The following is a 19,569-nucleotide window of genomic DNA, read 5'->3' as shown; positions in this document are numbered from 1 at the left end:
TGATATTATATATTTATAGCATTACAATGTTAACAAAAATATGTATATTATTGTAAACAATATGCGCCAATAAAAGAATCATTGAAATCATGTGCACAATAATACAATAATGTCATGGTCGTAAATTTAAAATTCAACAATTTTTTTACGTATAACTTGCATAACTAAATATTACTCAATATTTAAAAACTAAAAGATATAACTCAGTATTCACTGCAGTGAGTGACAGAGAGCGCCTTTTCTCGTCGACGAAAACGAACGTGGTCACGGACGGACGGACGGACATGACGAGCACAATAGCGCCTTTTTTCCATAAATGAAAAAATGCGCTGAAAACCACGCAAAAATTCTTAAGTTATAAATTATTTGAAAAAATGAAAAGGGCTTGTCAGAATATGGCGAACTTTTTGTAAACAAAATATTAAACATATTATATAAATAATCTATAATTATTTCCGATCTTGCTGAAAAAACTGGAGTTAAACGTCATACGGGAGCCATTATCAGCCGCCTCACGTACAGCGGATGTTTGATGCGTAATGCAACCTAAGTTTGTTATATCCGTCCATATTATACAGGTTTGTTATGTTCTTCATTATTATACAAGTTTTTTATATTCGTCCATATTCGTAGGTTGTTATATTCGGCCATTTTATGCAGATAGTTGCATTAAATAAGAGCGTAGATTGCATAAATGCAGTGCCCTACGTAGAATTTTTTTACATATATGCGATTTTCATTCATGAACAGATGTGTTTCATTTTTATTTTTATATAATGTTATATTATATAATATAAAATATAATATAATATAATAATATATGTGTGTGTGTTATATGTGTTATATAATATTTACTCATTATGTATAGAATATTATTCAATTTCTTATTGTTTCGTGAATAGTATTTGGACTTTCCGCTGATCATTTCTTCAGGAATTAAACAACTTATTTCTAATTGAAAAATGCTCGCAATTTATTCCAGAAGTAATAAAAAGTAACTTGATTTATTTATGTACAAACTACCTTTTGTTTGAAAATCTGTTTTCATTCAATTTATTTAGAAGCCTTTTGAGTTCTGCCGATGGTATTTCCTACTTAATTCAAAATTCTTTTGTGCGTAACTTTATATTGACAGAAAACAAAAATTTAAATTAATCTGATGAAAATATGCTCATGTTACCATTTGAATTGATCCATTATTGAAACATAATTTTCATTTATTATTTTTCGATTCAATTATGTGCATTATTTATGCCGTGAAGCTTTCGTGTTTCAACAATTTGAATTACCTCTTAAGACAAGAATAAAAAAAAAACAGAAAAAACAACGCTATTTTATTTGGGGAAAAAATCTTAACAAAAATAAAGCATTTTAAGATTTTGTTCCGTGCTGCCATGATAGCCTCACTTTGAAGAATGCATGGGTCACTTTGTCCAAATAGTGACTTACTTTCTTACCCAAAGCTCAAGCAGAGAGCGGACGTAGCACTAATACACCATTTTGCTGGGCTAAACTGGGTTAGGACGACCCACATAAGCTCAAGAAGTGAATCACCATTTGGAAAAAATATATAACTCAGTACTCAGAGCGCATTTTTTCGTCCATCCGTGACTGTCCGTCGCGGACGGATAGTCACGGACGGACATGACGAGCACATAGCGCCTTTTTTCCATAAATGAGAAAACGCGCTAAAAAGACCCTCATTTTTTTAGTACTCGCTACTGGCACGCACTATACTGTAGAATAAATGCCTCTTAGTGATAACAGAAATGGATTTTGGCTCAAAAAAAAACATTTCAAGATTCTCTTCTTTAAAAACTTCTTATCTCTAAATTAGTAAAACTTTGGAAGATCTCATGCCTGGAACAATGGCTGCGAGCTGCCCAAGCAAGCACGTTCAACCTTTATAACACAACCCATCATATTATAGAGAGAAATGTATCACATTTTTACTAGAGAATGCGTAATTCGTTGTTCGTAGCAAATGTTCTGTACGTTGCGAGAAGCTACTTCTGTAGCTCTGGGTTGATTTGTCATGGATAATATACTGGCAGGTTATAACAAAATGTTATGATAGTTCAACAATAAACAGAGTTAACACCTTACGCACATCTAGGTTATGTATTGTTTACTTGCGTTATATTACGTCTAACCACTAAAAATGATGAGTGTGCAGATGAAACGGTACTGAATTAATAGCAGAAGTAGATATTTGAAACTTTACATTTTAAATCCACAATCGTCAACAAAATCACAAAAGATATTTTTGAAAAATTCATCTAAATCTCCAGAAGATTTAAAAGGATTAGCACATCATTACTGGTTTTAAAATGTAAACAAAAATCTATTTACGTGCAATTTTAAAAATCTGTAGCTCCTATGGCAGCCTCACGATGAGCGTCACTTTAGATGCTTAAGATCCTTATTGGCAATCTATATTTGATTTATGAATCAAGTTATTACTATACGCAAATATCAATTCAACAACTGTCATAATCTTCGCGGGTAAATACTTTTACAATGAATGTATCAATGATCAAAGACGCTTACATCAGGGGCATCACCGAAGTTTGCCCCTGCGCTAAAAGTTGCTCGATCGGAGGGCGCAGAGTAGTCGTAACCTTGCAGGACTTCAGCCACATTGGTCTTGAATGTGGCTAAATCTTGTGGAACAGCCCCGGAAGATTCATCAACACCGATGAACTGCGGAGGTTCTTCATTGAATCCAACTCCTTCTGCCCTCTGGACCCCAAATGTGGGTTGGTTAGATTGAACGGGTTGAGGGGACTGCGATCCCGGTTGAGCCGCAAACCCTGAAGTCTGACCTGTGGTTTGAAACTGAGAACCAGAGGAAAGGGTAGCCGACTGACCAAAGAATGTGGGTTGCACTGGAGACGAGGAGCCCTGTGAGGTTGACACTCCACTTCCAGGCTGTTGTCCCGCCAGCGTTTGTTGTCCAAAAGTAGATGTCTGTCCTGTCAGCGACGGCTGTGCAAATGTAGATTGTTGTTGTCCAGCTAACGACGGCTGTGCAAATGTAGATTGTTGCCCAAATCCAGGTTGCTGTCCAGCTACCGACGGCTGTGCAAATGTAGATTGTTGCCCGAATCCAGGTTGCTGTCCAGCTACCGACGGCTGTGCAAATGTTGATTGTTGCCCGAATCCAGGTTGCTGTCCAGATACCGACGGCTGTGCAAATGTAGATTGTTGTCCGAATCCAGGTTGTTGTCCAGCTACCGACGGCTGTGCAAATGTAGATTGTAGCCCGAATCCAGGTTGCTGTCCAGCTACCGACGGCTGTGCAAATGTAGATTGTTGCCCAAATCCAGATTGCTGTCCAGCTACCGATGGCTGAGCAAATGTTGAATGTTGTCCGAATCCGGATTGTTGTCCTGCCACCGAGTGTTGAGCGAATGTAGATTGTTGTCCGAATCCGGGTGACTGGACGAGTGTAGGCTGCTCGGCGAACATAGGCTGTGTCCCGAAACCTTGTGTTTGTGCAGTGAAACTCGCCTGTTGCCCGAATGGAGTTGGTTTTCTGTTCGCAAATGTCTGACCTAATTGAGATAGCCCAAATGCAACCTGTTGCCCAATGACGGCAGGCTGTCCGAACGTGGCACCTTGTTGCCCTGTTACAGAAGGTTGCACAAATGACGATTGTCCTGCTGCTGTGGCCTGTCCGAATCCAGATGACCCGAATAGTGGAGACTGGCCATAATCTGATTGCTTAACAGCAAAATTCTGTCCAAAAACTGATTGCCCGACAGCACTAGGTTGACCGGCAAAGCTTTGGGAAAATGAGGGTTTTTGAGCCAAGGATCCTGGTTGCCCAATCAGTGGTTGAGACGCTCCAAATCTTTGACCTAAAGCTTGAGTTAGTCGGTGCGACAAAGAACTTTGTACCCCAGAAGCTATGCTGTTACTATCGTAAGCTGGAAAAACCTGGCCAAAATCTAACGATGCTAGAGTCCCTCTGACTGGAACACTAAATCCCTGTTGTGTTGAGGTGGGCCTTGTGACGTACTGAGGTGAGATAGCAGAGACCGAAGTGAAAGGGTAAACAGAAGAAATAGGTAGGGGGACTCCAACAGACGCCTGTTGTCCAGGCCTGGACTGGAATCCAGCTTGATTCTGGTCGATGCCCACGTAATATTGCTGCTGGCTGGCCGAAACCGGTTGCTTGTAACCGACAACTCCGCCGCCCTGTGCTGCCGCCGCCCCCAAATTATTGCTGGTGGAAAAACACACAAGTGTAAACAATGTTACCTTCAGCAGAGTAATGAAATAGAACAAAATAGCGTGGATGGAAAATAGAACTTATTTCATTTGTGGACGTGACGAGGATGCTAGAGTATTTGATGTTTCTGTTGCGAGCGGGTAATCCTACATTGGTGACAGTTTCAATTTGATATATGTAATGACTTCAATAAACATTCGAATAGAGGACGAATGCAGTATGGGAAAAGTATGATCAGGTCGGATTCACGACTACTTAATTGCCATAAATTTGAAGACCATTAATAGGATTATCAAATCATACTGTTAATGTTGGCGGATGTTTCAAATCAGAATTAAAATGTTAATATACTGCACAAACACCTTATTTGATCGCACTACACTCTTAATTGGCGAGATATTTAATTACATTAGACGACATATTATAAATATTGAAACACACGTCCTTATCAATAATTACCTTCAATACATATCATATGAAATTGATCCTTACCTCACTGATCCAACAGGCAAGACCTGTCGGAAATAATTCCCAGCATTGGCTCCAAAGGTCCCAGTTGGAGTCTCGAAAGCGAGCCGACTTGTGAAGGGAGCGCTGCGTTGTCCGAGCGCTGCAAACAGTGCCGGGAAGTACTGCCTGAGGGCGTGGTAAGTGCTCGTCGAGAAATACTGCGGCTGAGTGAAGCCTGGTACTACCATCTCCACTGGCTGTGGTTTAGATGGTTGCTCGGCTTCAGAGTAAACAGTGACCACGGGTTCCGGCTCCGACGCCAGCACCGTGATGACCTCGCCGGAATCCTCGGCAGAGTCATCGCCTCGGGCTGAGGTCCCCAGCAGGCAGATCAACAAGAGGGCAGTGGCAGTCTTCATTCTGGTGATGAAGGAGGAGTAGAAAGTTATGGTTGTCTTTAGGAGGAGTAGAAAGTTACGGTTGTAATTATCTGACAACCTAAATAATTATATCTTAGTGGCTTTGTACGTTAAAAGAGTGCGAGGAAACTGAAGCAGGCAGATCAACAAGAGGGCAGTGGCAGCCTTCATTCTGGTGATGAAGGAGGAGTAGAAAGTTATGGTTGTCGGATAATTATATCTTAGTGGCTTTGTAAGTTAAACGAGTGCGAGGAAACTGAACTTGAATATTCTCGGAAGTGCTTCAAGGAAACGATTATAATCGTTTTTCTTGGACGTAGTTAAAGCCATTTCATATTCTTGAAAACACAGAATCCAGTATTATTGTAAATTATTATAAGCTAATTTAGAGCAGGCATAAATTTGAAAGAGCAATGCAATAACTCACTTTCGAATGGAGCAACAGCGATCGAGAATCACTTTCGACCAAATTAGCAATTTCAGTATTTAACTCACGATGAATAACTACATTCATAACGCTGACTTCGTACCATCTTTGATTGAGTAATTCAATTCAGGGCACAAACCAAGCATCTCATTTAACCTCAAAAGATCACATTAAAGAAGAATTTGGATGAAGCATAAACCCTTGCTGGCCAGCGGCTAAAATCCACACCTTGATTAACGAGCAAGTATCACGATAACAAAAAATTTTGGTATTAAATTGGGTGGAGTTTATTAATGTTAGTCGTAAATTTATTAGAGCTAAAAATGCAGATAGTAAATTCATTCGAGTTTACAAGTGTTAGCATTAAATTCGATAGAGTTTACACATTTAAGGTAGTAAATAAGTTTGAGGTTACCTGCAGTTCAGCGTGGTATGTCCTCGATGTCACAGTCCGCATGCAATACGGACGCTTGAACAGGTTCCCCGAGCCTTATATACCTCTGACCTGCACCCCTGCTACGGCTACAGCGGCCACAAAGACCTCGTTAGCTCCATTACTTGTATGCTTCGTAATGCTTAGACTCTTGTCCTTTGTATTTATTAACATATATCTTTATATATGTTGCCCGACTCACATACATGGTTAAAAACAATTTTTGACTTCGAACAAATGATGCGTCGGACATTCACGTTTTTGTTGAATTTTTCTGCCAACGTGTGTTATGATTTTTTTATAAATCAGTAAATCTAAATCAAAAATATAAACTTTTTCTGCATTTTTAGACAGGGTTCTAGATGCTATACGTTGTGCTTGCTTGTCTAAACCAGACTCTTGTATGTTGTTGGATGTCACATTGCATGCAGGCAATTCTACATAAGAACACTAAACATAGGCTCCTCGGAGACGATCCCGCAGGCAAACTTTTTGCCCAGCAAAAGCCGGCTCCTGATGGCAGCAGAAGGCGTAAGACGCGCACAGTGAGTCAGCTTCTGCAGAGACAGAGCGAACTACGAGAATGTAAGCTGGTATTAATATGCATGTGATTATTAGGTGAAGTCTGTTGTGAACCTTAATCTTTTTTATAATTGAAATGAATATTTAAAAAACCTTTCATCTTAGATTCCAGGCTGAAGTTTTTAATTCGTCACTATAGTGGCAACAGATTTAACTTCATCTCTTGTGCAGTTTTTTTGGGAAGAACTTATTCTGGATCACAATTTTTTGCGAAATTTCACAAATATTACTCGACAGACTTGTTGATTACTTGCTATTATTTTTTGAACAAGTTTCCGAAACTAAAATGTTCCAGATTTGTTGCTTAACAGGCTTTCCAACCCAGAGAGAATAAATAATTAAAATATAATAATAATCATAAAAAATAACAATATGAATAACATATCAATGATAATTATAAAATTAACATAATAATTCAAAACATTTGTTAACGATTAAATTCAACCAATCTAGTTGTATTATCGCAAGCAATAATGAATCAACTACTTCTATTAAATTAATCAAATCATTATTATCACATCAAATGAAAAGCCTTGCTCAATAAGTTTTAGCGGTGTCAATTCGCATCAGGTAAAATTTTTTTTTTTCAAACGGTATGTTGGTCCATGAAAAAGAAAATTTCTATAAAACCACGAACGAGCGTGAAAAGTTTACTTATAGATGAATATTAAACCATGAATGGGAACCGCATCAGATTCAATTTACCGTTACAAACTGACCTAAAAAAAATAAGTGCATGCCAGATACTAGTTTTCATTGGGCATATCAAAAATATAAGTACTGGAGATTAAAGGCTGATATTGACGTCTCCACCGATAAGTTGCAGTTAAGGTTGGACAGTTAAATCTGGGGTTGGGAATATTTTACCATGAAGTATTTTTTCGTAGAAACCATTAAGGTGAAATTGACCGGAGGCTTGGCAGGAATAAATTTTCAGCTTGTCATAAATTCCGGATGCAGATTGCGCAACGAGGTCTGCTAAAATTTGAACGATTTCGTTGCGGTCAATTGCTTACTCTCTAACAATAGCCGATACATTTTCTCTACGATCACAACTGAATGCATTCTATGCAAGTCAGTTTGCCTGTTAAAAGATACCGACACAATTGGGCATTGATTGTGCGGTCACGGATGTGAGGTTATATAGATGCTTCGTAAGCTGTCTTTTGTTCCTTCACTGCTATGGGTCAGGCTCAAGAAACGGGAAACTTTTTAAGCACCTTATTTAAAAGCATATCTTTACGATACAAGATTTCATTAATATTAGTACAGTTTATTAGTACGCATGCTTCGTAAGTACCATAGAGCTCCATGTATATGTTTAATATTTTATGCTCATTTTTACGAAAATTGTTTCTTATATAAAGAAGTAATGAACTGTTTCATCAATAAAGTATCCAGAAGAATCCCTTCAATTTGAATTCTACCTTATTATGCCATCAATTCATTTCGATCTAATTGGTCCAAGCCATTTTTTAAACATAACTAAATAAAAACTCGCTCGATAAATTAAACATCGATCAATTAATCGTCTTTCAATAAATTACCAAATATATAAATAATCCTCTTTTGTTCGATACGCGATCCCGCGAAGGCGTTTTTCTTAGCCCAACTCCAAAGCAAGCTGTGGACGCAGCGCGTCCGGATAAGGCTTGGGTCTGCAAGTGTAGCTCGCAGGTTGCCGACGCAAGTTCATCGAACTGACCTTGGCAGAGATACCGAGGTGATGGCATCTATGTTGCATTTTCCGCCCGTATTCTCACAATTTTGGCAGTAATGCTAGTTCAATGCGTGGATCAGATGTGATCGCGAGATGCAAATCCAGATTACGGAATTTATTGTTTTATTCGTAAACGAAATGCACGAGGATAACAAAACCGGTTTAGAGGCATTTGTCATTTTATGAGCACAAAAGGATCCGGAGGCCTTGAGGGCTCTGTTATTATCCATCGTGTAATAGAGGATGATAATATTTAATAATATATTAGAAAAAGCCAGCACCTTCTCGTTGGATTCTTTCTAACACCTAAAATACTCTGCTGCAATTCTTTAATGTTTCTCCTCTCCTGCACAACCACTAATGTCAATAGCGGGTGTAATAGCAGTTCACTCAGTGGTTGAATTACTTGACTAGTACTAAATAACTTACTACTATCTATTATAACTTAACTTAAAAACTCACTTTTATAACTTACTACTTACTAATTCCAGGATAAGTTCCAGATAGAAGAAAAGTTTGGCTTCATATCGAACGAAGTTTTTCAAAAGGAACATTTGGTCGGCTGTCATTTAACACAGGTTGATCTCAAATTTCGGGCGATTAAAAAAAACAGCCATCAGTGTGTGAACAATCCTTTCAATTGTTGTGAGAAATGCTAGACTGTCAAACTATATTCCTTCAAAAATATATTTAGTCTTGAAACAAAACTTGGCGTTCAATACACAATACATTCTGGAAAGCTATACCAATTTCCGAACGCTATATTACGAATTAAAACGAAAATGCCCTTAATGGACCCTTAGTTTGTTCGTAGGTTTTCGTTGAGACAATCTTGACAAGTTTGCTTGTACTCGTAATATCAACAACGTCTCTTGGGAAGAATTTGCACTTTTCTGGCTTTTGCCTGAGCATCTCCAGATCTTCTGCGTAATACTCATTCGTTCCTTGAAAAACAAAGGCTATTCCATGGCCCTTATCTGATGGCGAAGCGTTCAGTCGTAGCATCTTTCCAGTTCACTCGACCAACTTTATAGAAATCTCTTTTGCTCATCGGGCGGGAAAAAATGTATCCTAACAGCAGGTATTTAAAAAATAATATTGAAATGGTATTATTTTTGAACAAATTTTTTGTCCTTTCTGCATCTTAGTTTTGTGTTCGTGTCTATAAATGACGAGGATTTTGCTATTCAAAAACGTTGAGGCTTTAAAGTTACCAATATTCATCTGCCAATCATGATTCGTCATAAATTTCATGAAAATACGTAATTAATTTGATAAAGATTCCCGTCCATATTATTAACAATTTTGTATTCTTCAAAGACACATTTCTTAAATTTCGCTCGGCGGCGATCTCCATTAGTAAACATCTAAGTAAAATGTTATGTTATGTTATGTTATGTTATGTTATGTTATGTTATGTTATGTTATGTTATGTTATGTTATGTTATGTTATGTTATGTTATGTTATGAGAAAGATCTGAGAAGTGTGTTCCACAGTTGGACTTAGAATTAAATTAAAACTAATAAAATAATATCGAATAATCAATACACATATATGTTCAGTCTTAAAATGCCTAGCAAATTACGGAACAGGCAATAAGTCCAGCAGCTATCTCAATCAATCGTCAGTTATGGAAAGATCGGGTTCAAAAGGCCGGATCCCTTGTGAATCAAATCACGGAAAATTCAAGAATCGGCAACAGGCCATGGGCCTATTTCTTCAGTGCCGACATTTCTATTCTATTCTATTCATAATTTTTTTCACTTTTGTAACGAATTACCTGTCACATTGTCTGAACTGTATAAGGGCACTTCCCTTAGCTCTACATTAGCAATTATTCGAAGGAATGAAACACTTTCTTTGCATTTTCTTTGGTACAAATGTATTTTCATTGGGCAACAATAAATAAATGATTAAAAATAACTCAATCTAGAACAAAAATATTTTTATTCTTGCCATAACAGCGAATGACAGAATTTCGTTAGAAATAATGTAAGTTCTGAATATCAAGCAATACAGAAATCCGCAATACAGTCCACGTAACCGAGTTTGTGTACTGTATACTGTGTACTGTACAGTGCTTCAGTGAGTTTTTGTCTCAATTGAATTTGAGTCACAACCTATAGTGGACCACGGCCGGAAGATGACAAGCATTTTTTATAAAAGTTTCCAGATTAATTTTTGTGTTAATTATGAAAATAACAATTCAATGCCCTGTGTTTAGATGAGGCCTTATTTATTTTAAAAAATGCCTCTTCTCATCAACACAATACACTAAAAACTATCATAAATAGAAGTAAATTGATCTTTTTAGTGTTTCGAGTCTAGCAATCAGATCTGCGAGAGCTGCAGTTTCATCTTAATAGAAGCTGAGAAGAACCCGCCACTGATTGAAAACTCTTATTTTTAGTATAAATAGAAATATTCGATTAATTCTTCTACGTTGAAAATTAACTTCGTATTTTCCATCGTGGAAGCCATAATCGCTACTTCATTCAACAGTCGTTCTAAAGAACGCACTCTCGGTCGCTTGGAGGACAATCATTTCCCTATTGATCCTCTTTTGTTTAACTATTTCCACTGATTTTCATTGAGATTTTCTACTTATCTGATAATCTCAACTTTTAATCACATGAAAAGTATTGTCAAAGCTTCCAAGCTGTTTTACACCTCCGAGAAGTTCACTCAAGTCGCTGTAGAAAGAAGGGCACTATAGAGTTCTCCACTCCACAGTCAACGATATGCCGTCCTCTACCTCTGACACAGAAGTCTGCACACATGCCGCCATCGAAGTGATCGTGGTACATCTCCTTGCAGTACTGGCAGTTCTTTATGCATATTGAAACTTTCTTTGACACTGCCGCAGCACCAGGAATCAAAAGGCTAAATATCAACGCCAGCGCAATCAAAGCTATTGTTAAGGTGAACCATCCTTTACCTATCCTCCGAGTGGAGTACAGGCCTTTTAGCTTCCGACTTGCAGGAAGTGCTTCGAAATTCTGACTAGAAGACATTTCTCCCTCGTGTGTTTGACTGGAGCGCATTGTTCTTCTTTGGCTGAGACTGGACAATTTATCTGCTGGTCTGTACAAGGAGCACAAATCTCCTGTTCTATGACTGCAACATGATGCTCCTTCATATGCTTGACTGGAGCCAAGTTCTCCATTTAGTCTTTGACTGGAGCACACTTCTCCTCCTGGTCTCCGTCGTTGGTCATTTGTAGTGGCTGGTGACCATCGTAGCGAAGACATTTTCAGCATCTGAAAAAATATATATTTACATTTATTTCGTAAATGTGTGAACACATAATAATTATTTGTACTCATTCATGCATGTTAACATGCATCTTAATGCATGTTTATTCACATCCTTTATATATCATGCTTTTACCGAGAATATTACGTTGTATATCAAACACATACGGTAAGGTAACATTATTTTAGTTTGCCTTTCAATAGCTTCACTCGGTACATTTTCTGTAAATATCAAAAGAAAACTATATCCATACGTAATTTTAGTTGGCTACATGTGAATTCTTCTCAATTTGAACCTTCCTCGGAATTTAATTTTGTAAATAACATATTCAGGCCAATGCAATGATCTTATAACTTGTTAATCTTGATAATTATTTATTTTTTTAAACTGCCCGCTTTCTACATGAAAATCATTCCACAAAAGTTGAAAGAGTTGAATCTGCAAACTAGTTTGAAAGAAACAAAATATTATTGCAGCGATCAGAATATAACTTATTACTTATATGAAAATTTCATAATTACGTATATTGAATTACAAGTAACAAAAACGACAGGTACTACCATGCATGGTTGAATTGTTGAATTATATTTATTCAACCATGCTATCATGCTCATCGCCAAGCTCGTAGGTACAGAATTACACGTGTGAGCGTCAGCAACCATCGGTAGCTGAATTTGACACGACCGAGAATATTTTCAGTGTACCTAGCTACTTAGCTCTTCGGCAGGCCTCCATTATATAGGAAATTTTGATTAAGAATTTGACAGGTCATTCGTCAAGTGCACTACCGCGGGCTCATAATGAAATCTTTTAGGTAAATAGACGGAAATTAATTGGCCGGCGATGGGCCGTCGAAGGTTGCAAAATCAGCTCCGATAATTTAAGAAATTCCCGCGATGCAGAAGCTGCTGTGGAAATTGGACAAGTAATTGACGTTTAATTGGACCGTTTCACGTTCAGTATCAACATTTTCAGGCGTCATGTTTAGCACAATTATTATTGCTATTCATTTTCCTCATTGCGATTTCAGCATCATGGAAACAATAATGTCGGATGATGGCTAATGTATATATGAATAGGTAATGATTCAGTATGCCAAAGGTGATGAATTTATCTTTTTAAATTAAATGCATATTGCAAGCCAATCCTCATGATGCCCCAATACAGATGGCATGCGTTCATTTTTCGTGCTCATTTTTCGTGCAGGCGAATCTTTTTTCTCGTCAAACAAGTTCTTGAAATATTATGTACGAATAAGTTGTTGAATTAATCAGTCGAGGCACCGATTGGTTTAAAGAAGGCGTCTGAATTATCAGCAGGTCTCCTGTATGCATGTATGATGCTTAGCGTTCCATCATACAATATGACCAGCATCATACAATATGACCAGCATCATACATTATTCATGTAATACCAAATGTAAGCAGCGACTTTCGAGAAATTCGTCAACTCCTCACACCAACTTTGGGAGTCAGCATAAGTAACGATAAGATTATGTATATTCAACGCGGACTGGTAATATACATGGGCAAAAAAAATGCAAATAACCTATCTTAATTAAATAGTCCATTAGAATGCAAATAGACCTTAAGAATATGAAAAGCTGTTAAAATTAATTGATTTGGAATTTAAATTTTGTTCTATATAGGATGAGTGCGGTTGTGCTAGGGACGCCGACCGCTCCACACAACACGCGTGTCAAGAACTAAACACGAATCAGAAATTTTGAAACATGTCAGCTCAGCCAAATTTTTATTTATAAATGCAGTTACAATGAAAATTATTTATTGAATCACTTTTAAATATAGCCTTTCGCTTGAAGATATCTTAAAGAAGATTCTGTTAACAACTGCAACAAATTAAATATTGTACAGTTTGAATATGGTCGCAAAAAATAGGCTCTAAATTAATGCGATTATTAAAGCAATCTAAATTTGATTAATTTGTCAACCTAACTTAATAAATTAACTAAAATATATATTATTTAATCATACTTCTTAGATCTGCGAAACTCTAGTGATATATATTGATTTCCCTAATTAAGTATTATATAAAATAATTATCTAATCATTTGCCCAATCAAGAAATATGTTAATTAAATTGATATTTTGTCAATCAATCAAATCAACCGAAGTGCAACCTGCTTGTCAGAAGACGCGCGTGTACGCGGAAGTCTGTCATGAGCGCTCGAGTTGTTGGTCCAGCTGATGACGTCACTTGATAGTCAGGAAGAGGCGTGGTGCTAACTGTTCCCGGTAACTGTGACTTTACCAATAGCTGGATCAATTCCTATTACTGTATAACTGGTAAACTGGATCAACTGTTACGGTATAACTGGATTAACTGTTACTATATAACTGGTAAACTGGATCAACTGTTACGGTATAACTGGATTAACTGTTACTGTATCAATGGATCAACTGTTACTGTATAATGTATAACTGGATCAACGGTTACTGTATAACTGGATCAACTGTTACTGTATAACTGGATCAACTGTTACTGTATAACTGGATTAACTGTTACTGTATAACTGGATTAACTGTTACTGTATAACTGGATAAACTGTTACTGTATAACTGGATCAACTGTTACTGTATAACTGGATAAACTGTTACTGTATAACTGGATCAACTGTTACTGTATCAAGCAATTAATCAACTGTAATGCCAGGAGATTGACGGGAATTTTTCACACTCTTTGAATATTTGACGCGCTGAAAGTTTGATTATTTTTTCATACATGATACGTTAATAAGGGAGTTTTTTTAAGTATTTTATTTTGGCTCAGTGATATTTTCATCCGGTTATTTTTAAATCGTATACAGTTTAGTTTTTATTTTCGCTATTTTGTTAAACTCAAACGATTCGTGAAATTTGTCCATGAGTCAAACATTTTTTTTTTCTTTGAATAAATTCATTTCAGAACAAATAGAAAAACTGTCCGTCATCAACGCTATCAAACATTCCTTCACATTGTATGGGACAGAGCTATATTAATGTAAAATTTGAATAACAATCACCGGCCAGTGTCTTTCACCAAACATGTTTTTATTTTCGATACAATTTAGCGTGAAACACCTGATTAGTGACCGGCTATCTTACAGTCTTCAAAAAATACTATTTTTATATCTAATTTATTAAGCTGTATTAGTTTAGGGGACAAATAATTTACTATCAGTAAACCTGTTGTCGATAAGAATATTTTAAACTATTATCTTTGATAACTCAAAGTTAATAGTATAATATTAAGAGTTGGACACTCACAAGGAAGGAGCGGCTGGTCCGGGCTACGTTCAGCGACTGGTGAATGACGCTGAGTTCGCCGCTTGATAACTTCTTACGAGCGACCTTCAATTTTTTTTTAAACAGTGAGTTTTAAAGTTTCTAAGTTTAGGCTTGCACCCTTTATCGTTTGCAAGGGCTACAAGTCGCTAAGTTGAATGGTTTATTTTCTTCTTCAAATTTTAGCTCTTCCTTCATGCTCAACATGAACGTAACATGTTTTTTTTTCGGATGGGTTAACTAGGCAAGTTGAGGCTCAGAACCTGTACAACTTAAGGAAAAACTATGGAGAAAAATAGGCAAAGGGGATTTACCTTAACATGAGAACCACGGGCATGAGCACGTGATCGACGGCATGACAAGGAAGCAAGGGAGGAATTTAATGGCTTCACGAAATGATCGTGGCACGTGAGGTACGTGATCTACGAGCAGGACAAGGAAGAATGGAATGAATTTGATGGCTTAAAGAAATGATCGTAGCACGTGAGGTACGTGATCTACGAGCAGGACATGAAAGCAAGGGAGGAATTTGATGACCTGACGAAATGATCGTAGCACGTGAGATACGTGATCACTTCGCGGCGGAATAAAGCGGTCACGGGCTTTTTTTACCTTCCCCACGTACGACTATGTGAACTTTACACTAAGAAAAAATAATGGGCAATATTGTCAAAATACTGACACACTTTCTTACCCACAGCACTGAGCAGAGACCGCGGTGTCAGGTATTGTCAACTCAAGCAACTCAACAAATTGACAACAAAATTTTGTAATGCATTTAACGCTTCAAATTGAATTTATCAACCGAAAATACTACGCTGTTAACGGTAATGAAAAAAAGTGTTTTTAACTTTTTTTTTGTAGATAGATGAAAAATACGGCGCCAGCACGCCTTATAGAATTTTCATGAACGCAGGTTGTCGTAATGAACGCAGGTTGTCGTAATGAACGCAGGTTGTCGTTATGAACGCAGGTTGTCGTTATGAACGCAGGTTGTCGTTATGAATGCAGGTCGTTGTTATGAATACAGGTCGTTGTTATGAATGCAGGTCGTAATAATTATCGATACTGCCGCAGCTACCGCTTTAAGGGATGAGAGTGCATTTTATGCTCGAAAACATGTAAGAAGCTTGATTTCTGTTCCATACGAATCTGATTAACAAATTTATGAGTATGTTGCCTACTTGATCGCAATGCTATGGTTAGCTAATTGTAAAATAGGGTTTTCAATCAAATTAAAATTGACCAAGAAGTTCAACAGGATTTATGGGACCTTAGCTAACTTTTTAATAATGCAAAAAAAATGCAATCATCAACTCTGTTGCCTAGTTGTCAACTCTGTTGAATAGTTTTTGCAGCAGTGATATCGTTCGGTAGGGTACGAACCTTTTCGTAAAAACATAAATTAATGAAACTAATATTATTGTAATCAAGAACCTTGGTTGAAAAGTTAACAACAATCAGATTTCGGTAACAAAAAAATCATTTTTTACTTGTTTTCTCACTGTTCATTATTCTGATGTCGAATGTTCCGGTAGCATATTTAATCTAATATCTAAAATTTTATTATTTTTTTTCATATCCAATCACTTTTATCGCACAATTTCACAAAATTTCACGGTTAAGCTCTTCACTTTCTTCTTATTGACCTTGTATGGAACGGCATTATATAATGAGCATAATTATTTATTATATCATAATTGAACGCACAGAATACTTCACTGGTGTTTTTCGTGCATGGCCGCTGCTGCCGATGAAAGGTTAAATGAAGAAAGAGGCTCGGGGATTGTCCCCGCGCTGCGTCAATCCCCGTGTATTTTCTTACGGCAGATTATTAAAGGAACGGATGAGAATAACTCAAGGTGCAGCCATTATTTCTGTCTACTGTCTATTCCTGTCATTATTGTCTCTATTCTTGTCGTTATAGGAGACAGCCTATACTCACGACTGCAGTTTACGGGGAACAATCTATGTCCAACATGCGCTGCGTCAATCCCCGTGTATTTTCTTACGGCAGATTATTAAAGGAACGGATGAGAATAACTCAAGGTGCAGCCATTATTTCTGTCTACGGTCGATTGTCTATTCCTGTCATTATTGTCTCTATTCTTGTCGTTATAGGAGACAGCCTATACTCACGACTGCAGTTTACGGGGAACAATCTATGTCCAACATTCCTCTCTGTAGCGGAAGTCTATTTACGACAGTTCATGAACAGTCAATACGTACACCATCCTTAATTGTCTGTAGCGGCGAGTTTATGTCCACCATTGCTGCCTGTCGTGACCAGTTCAAGCTCTGCGGTCCATGGTGGCCATGTTTTATGGTAGAATAAAAATGTTCTTCCACTGCCTGATGGCACCGCGATTTTGCGACGACCGGCAATACTTATTTTTCTCAAAGTCTTCCACCTAAACGCCGGTCATTTCCACAAATTCGACTGCTGACACTGGCGGTAAACCGCATTTTAATTCCAAGAACATGTGGTTTTAGATCGTGCGACGCACGCCGATTACATACGCCCACCGGTACGTGAAATTTAACAAAATAAATACTCCAAATTTCAGGAATCACAAACATTTCTAGCGCTTAACAAAGTCGTATAATGGACAATGGGAAGTCAAGGGGCTTGGGTTTCTTAGTCAACGCAGCAAACAGAAGATATAAAACCTGCATATAACTGCTGGTCTCTCGCACCATTTGACGCAGGGTAGCGGGTTCTTCACCATTTAATATAAGGTAATTATTAGTGATATTAGCAGTCGAGATGGCCAAGATTTCAAGCACTAGAGTAGACCAAAATGGGTCCATTTGTGATCTAAGGAGACGAAATATGCTACAGTTCAGGTATTAAAGTGAACTAAAATAAGTGAATTTGTAATGTCTGGATACGAGATATGCTACATTTTAGGTAGTAGAGTGCACCAAAATGGATCCATTTGAATTATTAAGACCGAGTATGGGCACGTTTCCAGCATTGGTATGTAATAATTTTTACTATCGGGAGTGAAGAAGTGTCAGATATTTAAAATGCCAAAGTTCACTATAGTGATGGGGACAATAAGGCTGGTATTATTAATAAGTATATATATATACTGTTTTTCAAGTACTAGAGTGCACTATAATAGGATGTGATCTTTTGCACTATGAAGCGTTAAGATGTGCACCATTTCTAGTCCTAGAGGCTACTAGACTCAGATCATTTGCACTATTTGGCGCAATAATGTGTAACATATCTAGTACTGTAGTGCCCCAGAATGTAATCATTTGCACACTCGTGCAGCGCACGTTGACTGCGGCACTGTGGCACGAATGGCCTCGACATAGCGGCACTCCATACATTAATTCAGCCCTAAAAACTGGACCATCTCTCGATCTAGAAACTATACGGGAATTATCATTCGTTTTTGCTTGCGGAATAGCATTTACAGGATTAATATGCATATAAAAAGTGTAGTCATTAAATTATTAATGAGGGAGTTTTGCGTATGTTGCTTCGCAGTAGCGTTCCTATAGCGATGGTGGAATTTAGTGGAGTTATTAAAATCCAGATATTTTAGTTTATATATTTTAGTTTATATGCATAAAAATTTTCGGTATGCTATAGTTAACATTTTATATTATAGAAAATTAATGCTCTTGTTAATTGAAAATCATAGCATGTTAAAAACAATAGTAATTGTTAATCAAGATAGATAAAAACGGTTCTTTTGCATGCAAAGGTTTTTGTGATAGTAAATATCATGATTGATAGTATGTTCCGTTCATTATATTTACATTTATTATTTAAAAAAGAGAAGTTCAAACATAATAGAATAAACAGTATGGTAACATGGGGCAACGGGACCACTGCGGGTAACTCACTACAGTTCGCACGTTTAAAAGTAAATATTTGAAATTGACTTTGCTGTTCGGAAATTCCTGAGGGGCGGCAAATGACGACTTCGCTCACTCCTGTCCAGAACTTAGGCCAGTTCTTAACTTGTGCGCTCAGTGGAAGAACTGACCCGAGCTACAGAAGGAAATTTAATTTTAGTTGGTTTTCTATTTCATTAATTTTACTTTATTATGGAAATTAGGTGAAATAACAATTAAAAGTTCATGCTTTCGTCCTATAGTGCGTTTAATTTGGTGGTAAAACATGTGTGGAGGGACATGTGAGGCAGGATAAGCTTGTCCTAATGAAATTATAAGTTCATGAAATTAGTTGCCGGAGGTGCATAGGTTACAATATTTGAATCCCGTCTGTGGAAGCTTACACAACAGCGGTGTAATGGCCACTCCTCAAAATTCATGGGTAAAATTTCGTTGAAAAATTATGCGAATCCAAAAATTGGACTAATCTGAAGAAGCAAAAAAAATTAACAAAAGAGTGGTTAAAAGTATTTGAAAATACTAGAAAAATAATACTGAAAATGTTGGAAAGATCTAAAAACAAAAAAGTGATCAATTCGTTTTTTTCAACACAATTACCTATGTTAAAATAATCGGAAAGAATAATCAACAATCACTGGATAAAATTATTTAACAACGAAAGGAAATATACTAGGAAAAAAATTATTCAGCAAAACGCTTTCAAATATTAAGTCTGATCAAAATACGATCATAAACTTCTGAAGAACTAGAGCTCAACCCACTACTTGCGTAACCGAACTTGGTCAAGTTCGTAGCGATCTTGTAACGAAGGTCAGAACGGACGAAAAAAACTTTGACGGAGTCCATGTTAATTTTTGTGTTTCCATGGACGTCACATAATTTTTG

The 19,569-nt window shown here is 37.1% G+C and overlaps 2 protein-coding genes across 3 annotated transcripts; both read right to left on the bottom strand.

Annotated features, from left to right (window-relative positions):
- Positions 1–1,319: 1,319 nt before the first annotated feature.
- Positions 1,320–5,997, bottom strand: LOC108674455 (filaggrin-2-like). Of its 2 annotated transcripts, none has more exons than XM_047884379.1 (4): positions 5,949–5,997; positions 4,730–5,107; positions 3,200–4,231; positions 1,320–2,998 (listed from the first exon to the last, which is right to left on the bottom strand). In XM_047884379.1, exons 2-4 carry the CDS (start codon positions 5,104–5,106, stop codon positions 2,530–2,532), a joined length of 1,878 nt encoding a protein of 625 aa, XP_047740335.1. In that variant the 5' UTR covers position 5,107; positions 5,949–5,997; the 3' UTR covers positions 1,320–2,529. The 2 variants fall into 2 exon arrangements, with proteins under 2 accessions (XP_047740335.1, XP_018017894.1); XM_018162405.2 differs by having other exon boundaries at positions 3,092–4,231; positions 5,949–5,996.
- A 4,930-nt stretch (positions 5,998–10,927) lies between these two features.
- On the bottom strand, positions 10,928–14,818 carry LOC108674453. Its single transcript, XM_018162402.2, has 2 exons — positions 14,791–14,818; positions 10,928–11,529 (listed from the first exon to the last, which is right to left on the bottom strand). Exon 2 carries the CDS (start codon positions 11,527–11,529, stop codon positions 10,951–10,953), a length of 579 nt encoding a protein of 192 aa, XP_018017891.1. The 5' UTR covers positions 14,791–14,818; the 3' UTR covers positions 10,928–10,950.
- Positions 14,819–19,569: the final 4,751 nt, after the last annotated feature.

Source organism: Hyalella azteca, unplaced genomic scaffold (genome assembly GCF_000764305.2).
Source record: "Hyalella azteca isolate HAZT.00-mixed unplaced genomic scaffold, Hazt_2.0.2 contig15353, whole genome shotgun sequence".
Lineage (NCBI taxonomy): Eukaryota > Metazoa > Arthropoda > Malacostraca > Amphipoda > Hyalellidae > Hyalella > Hyalella azteca.
The sequence above is the reverse complement of the archived record's forward strand: the minus strand, read 5'-3'. Positions and strand labels throughout refer to the sequence as shown.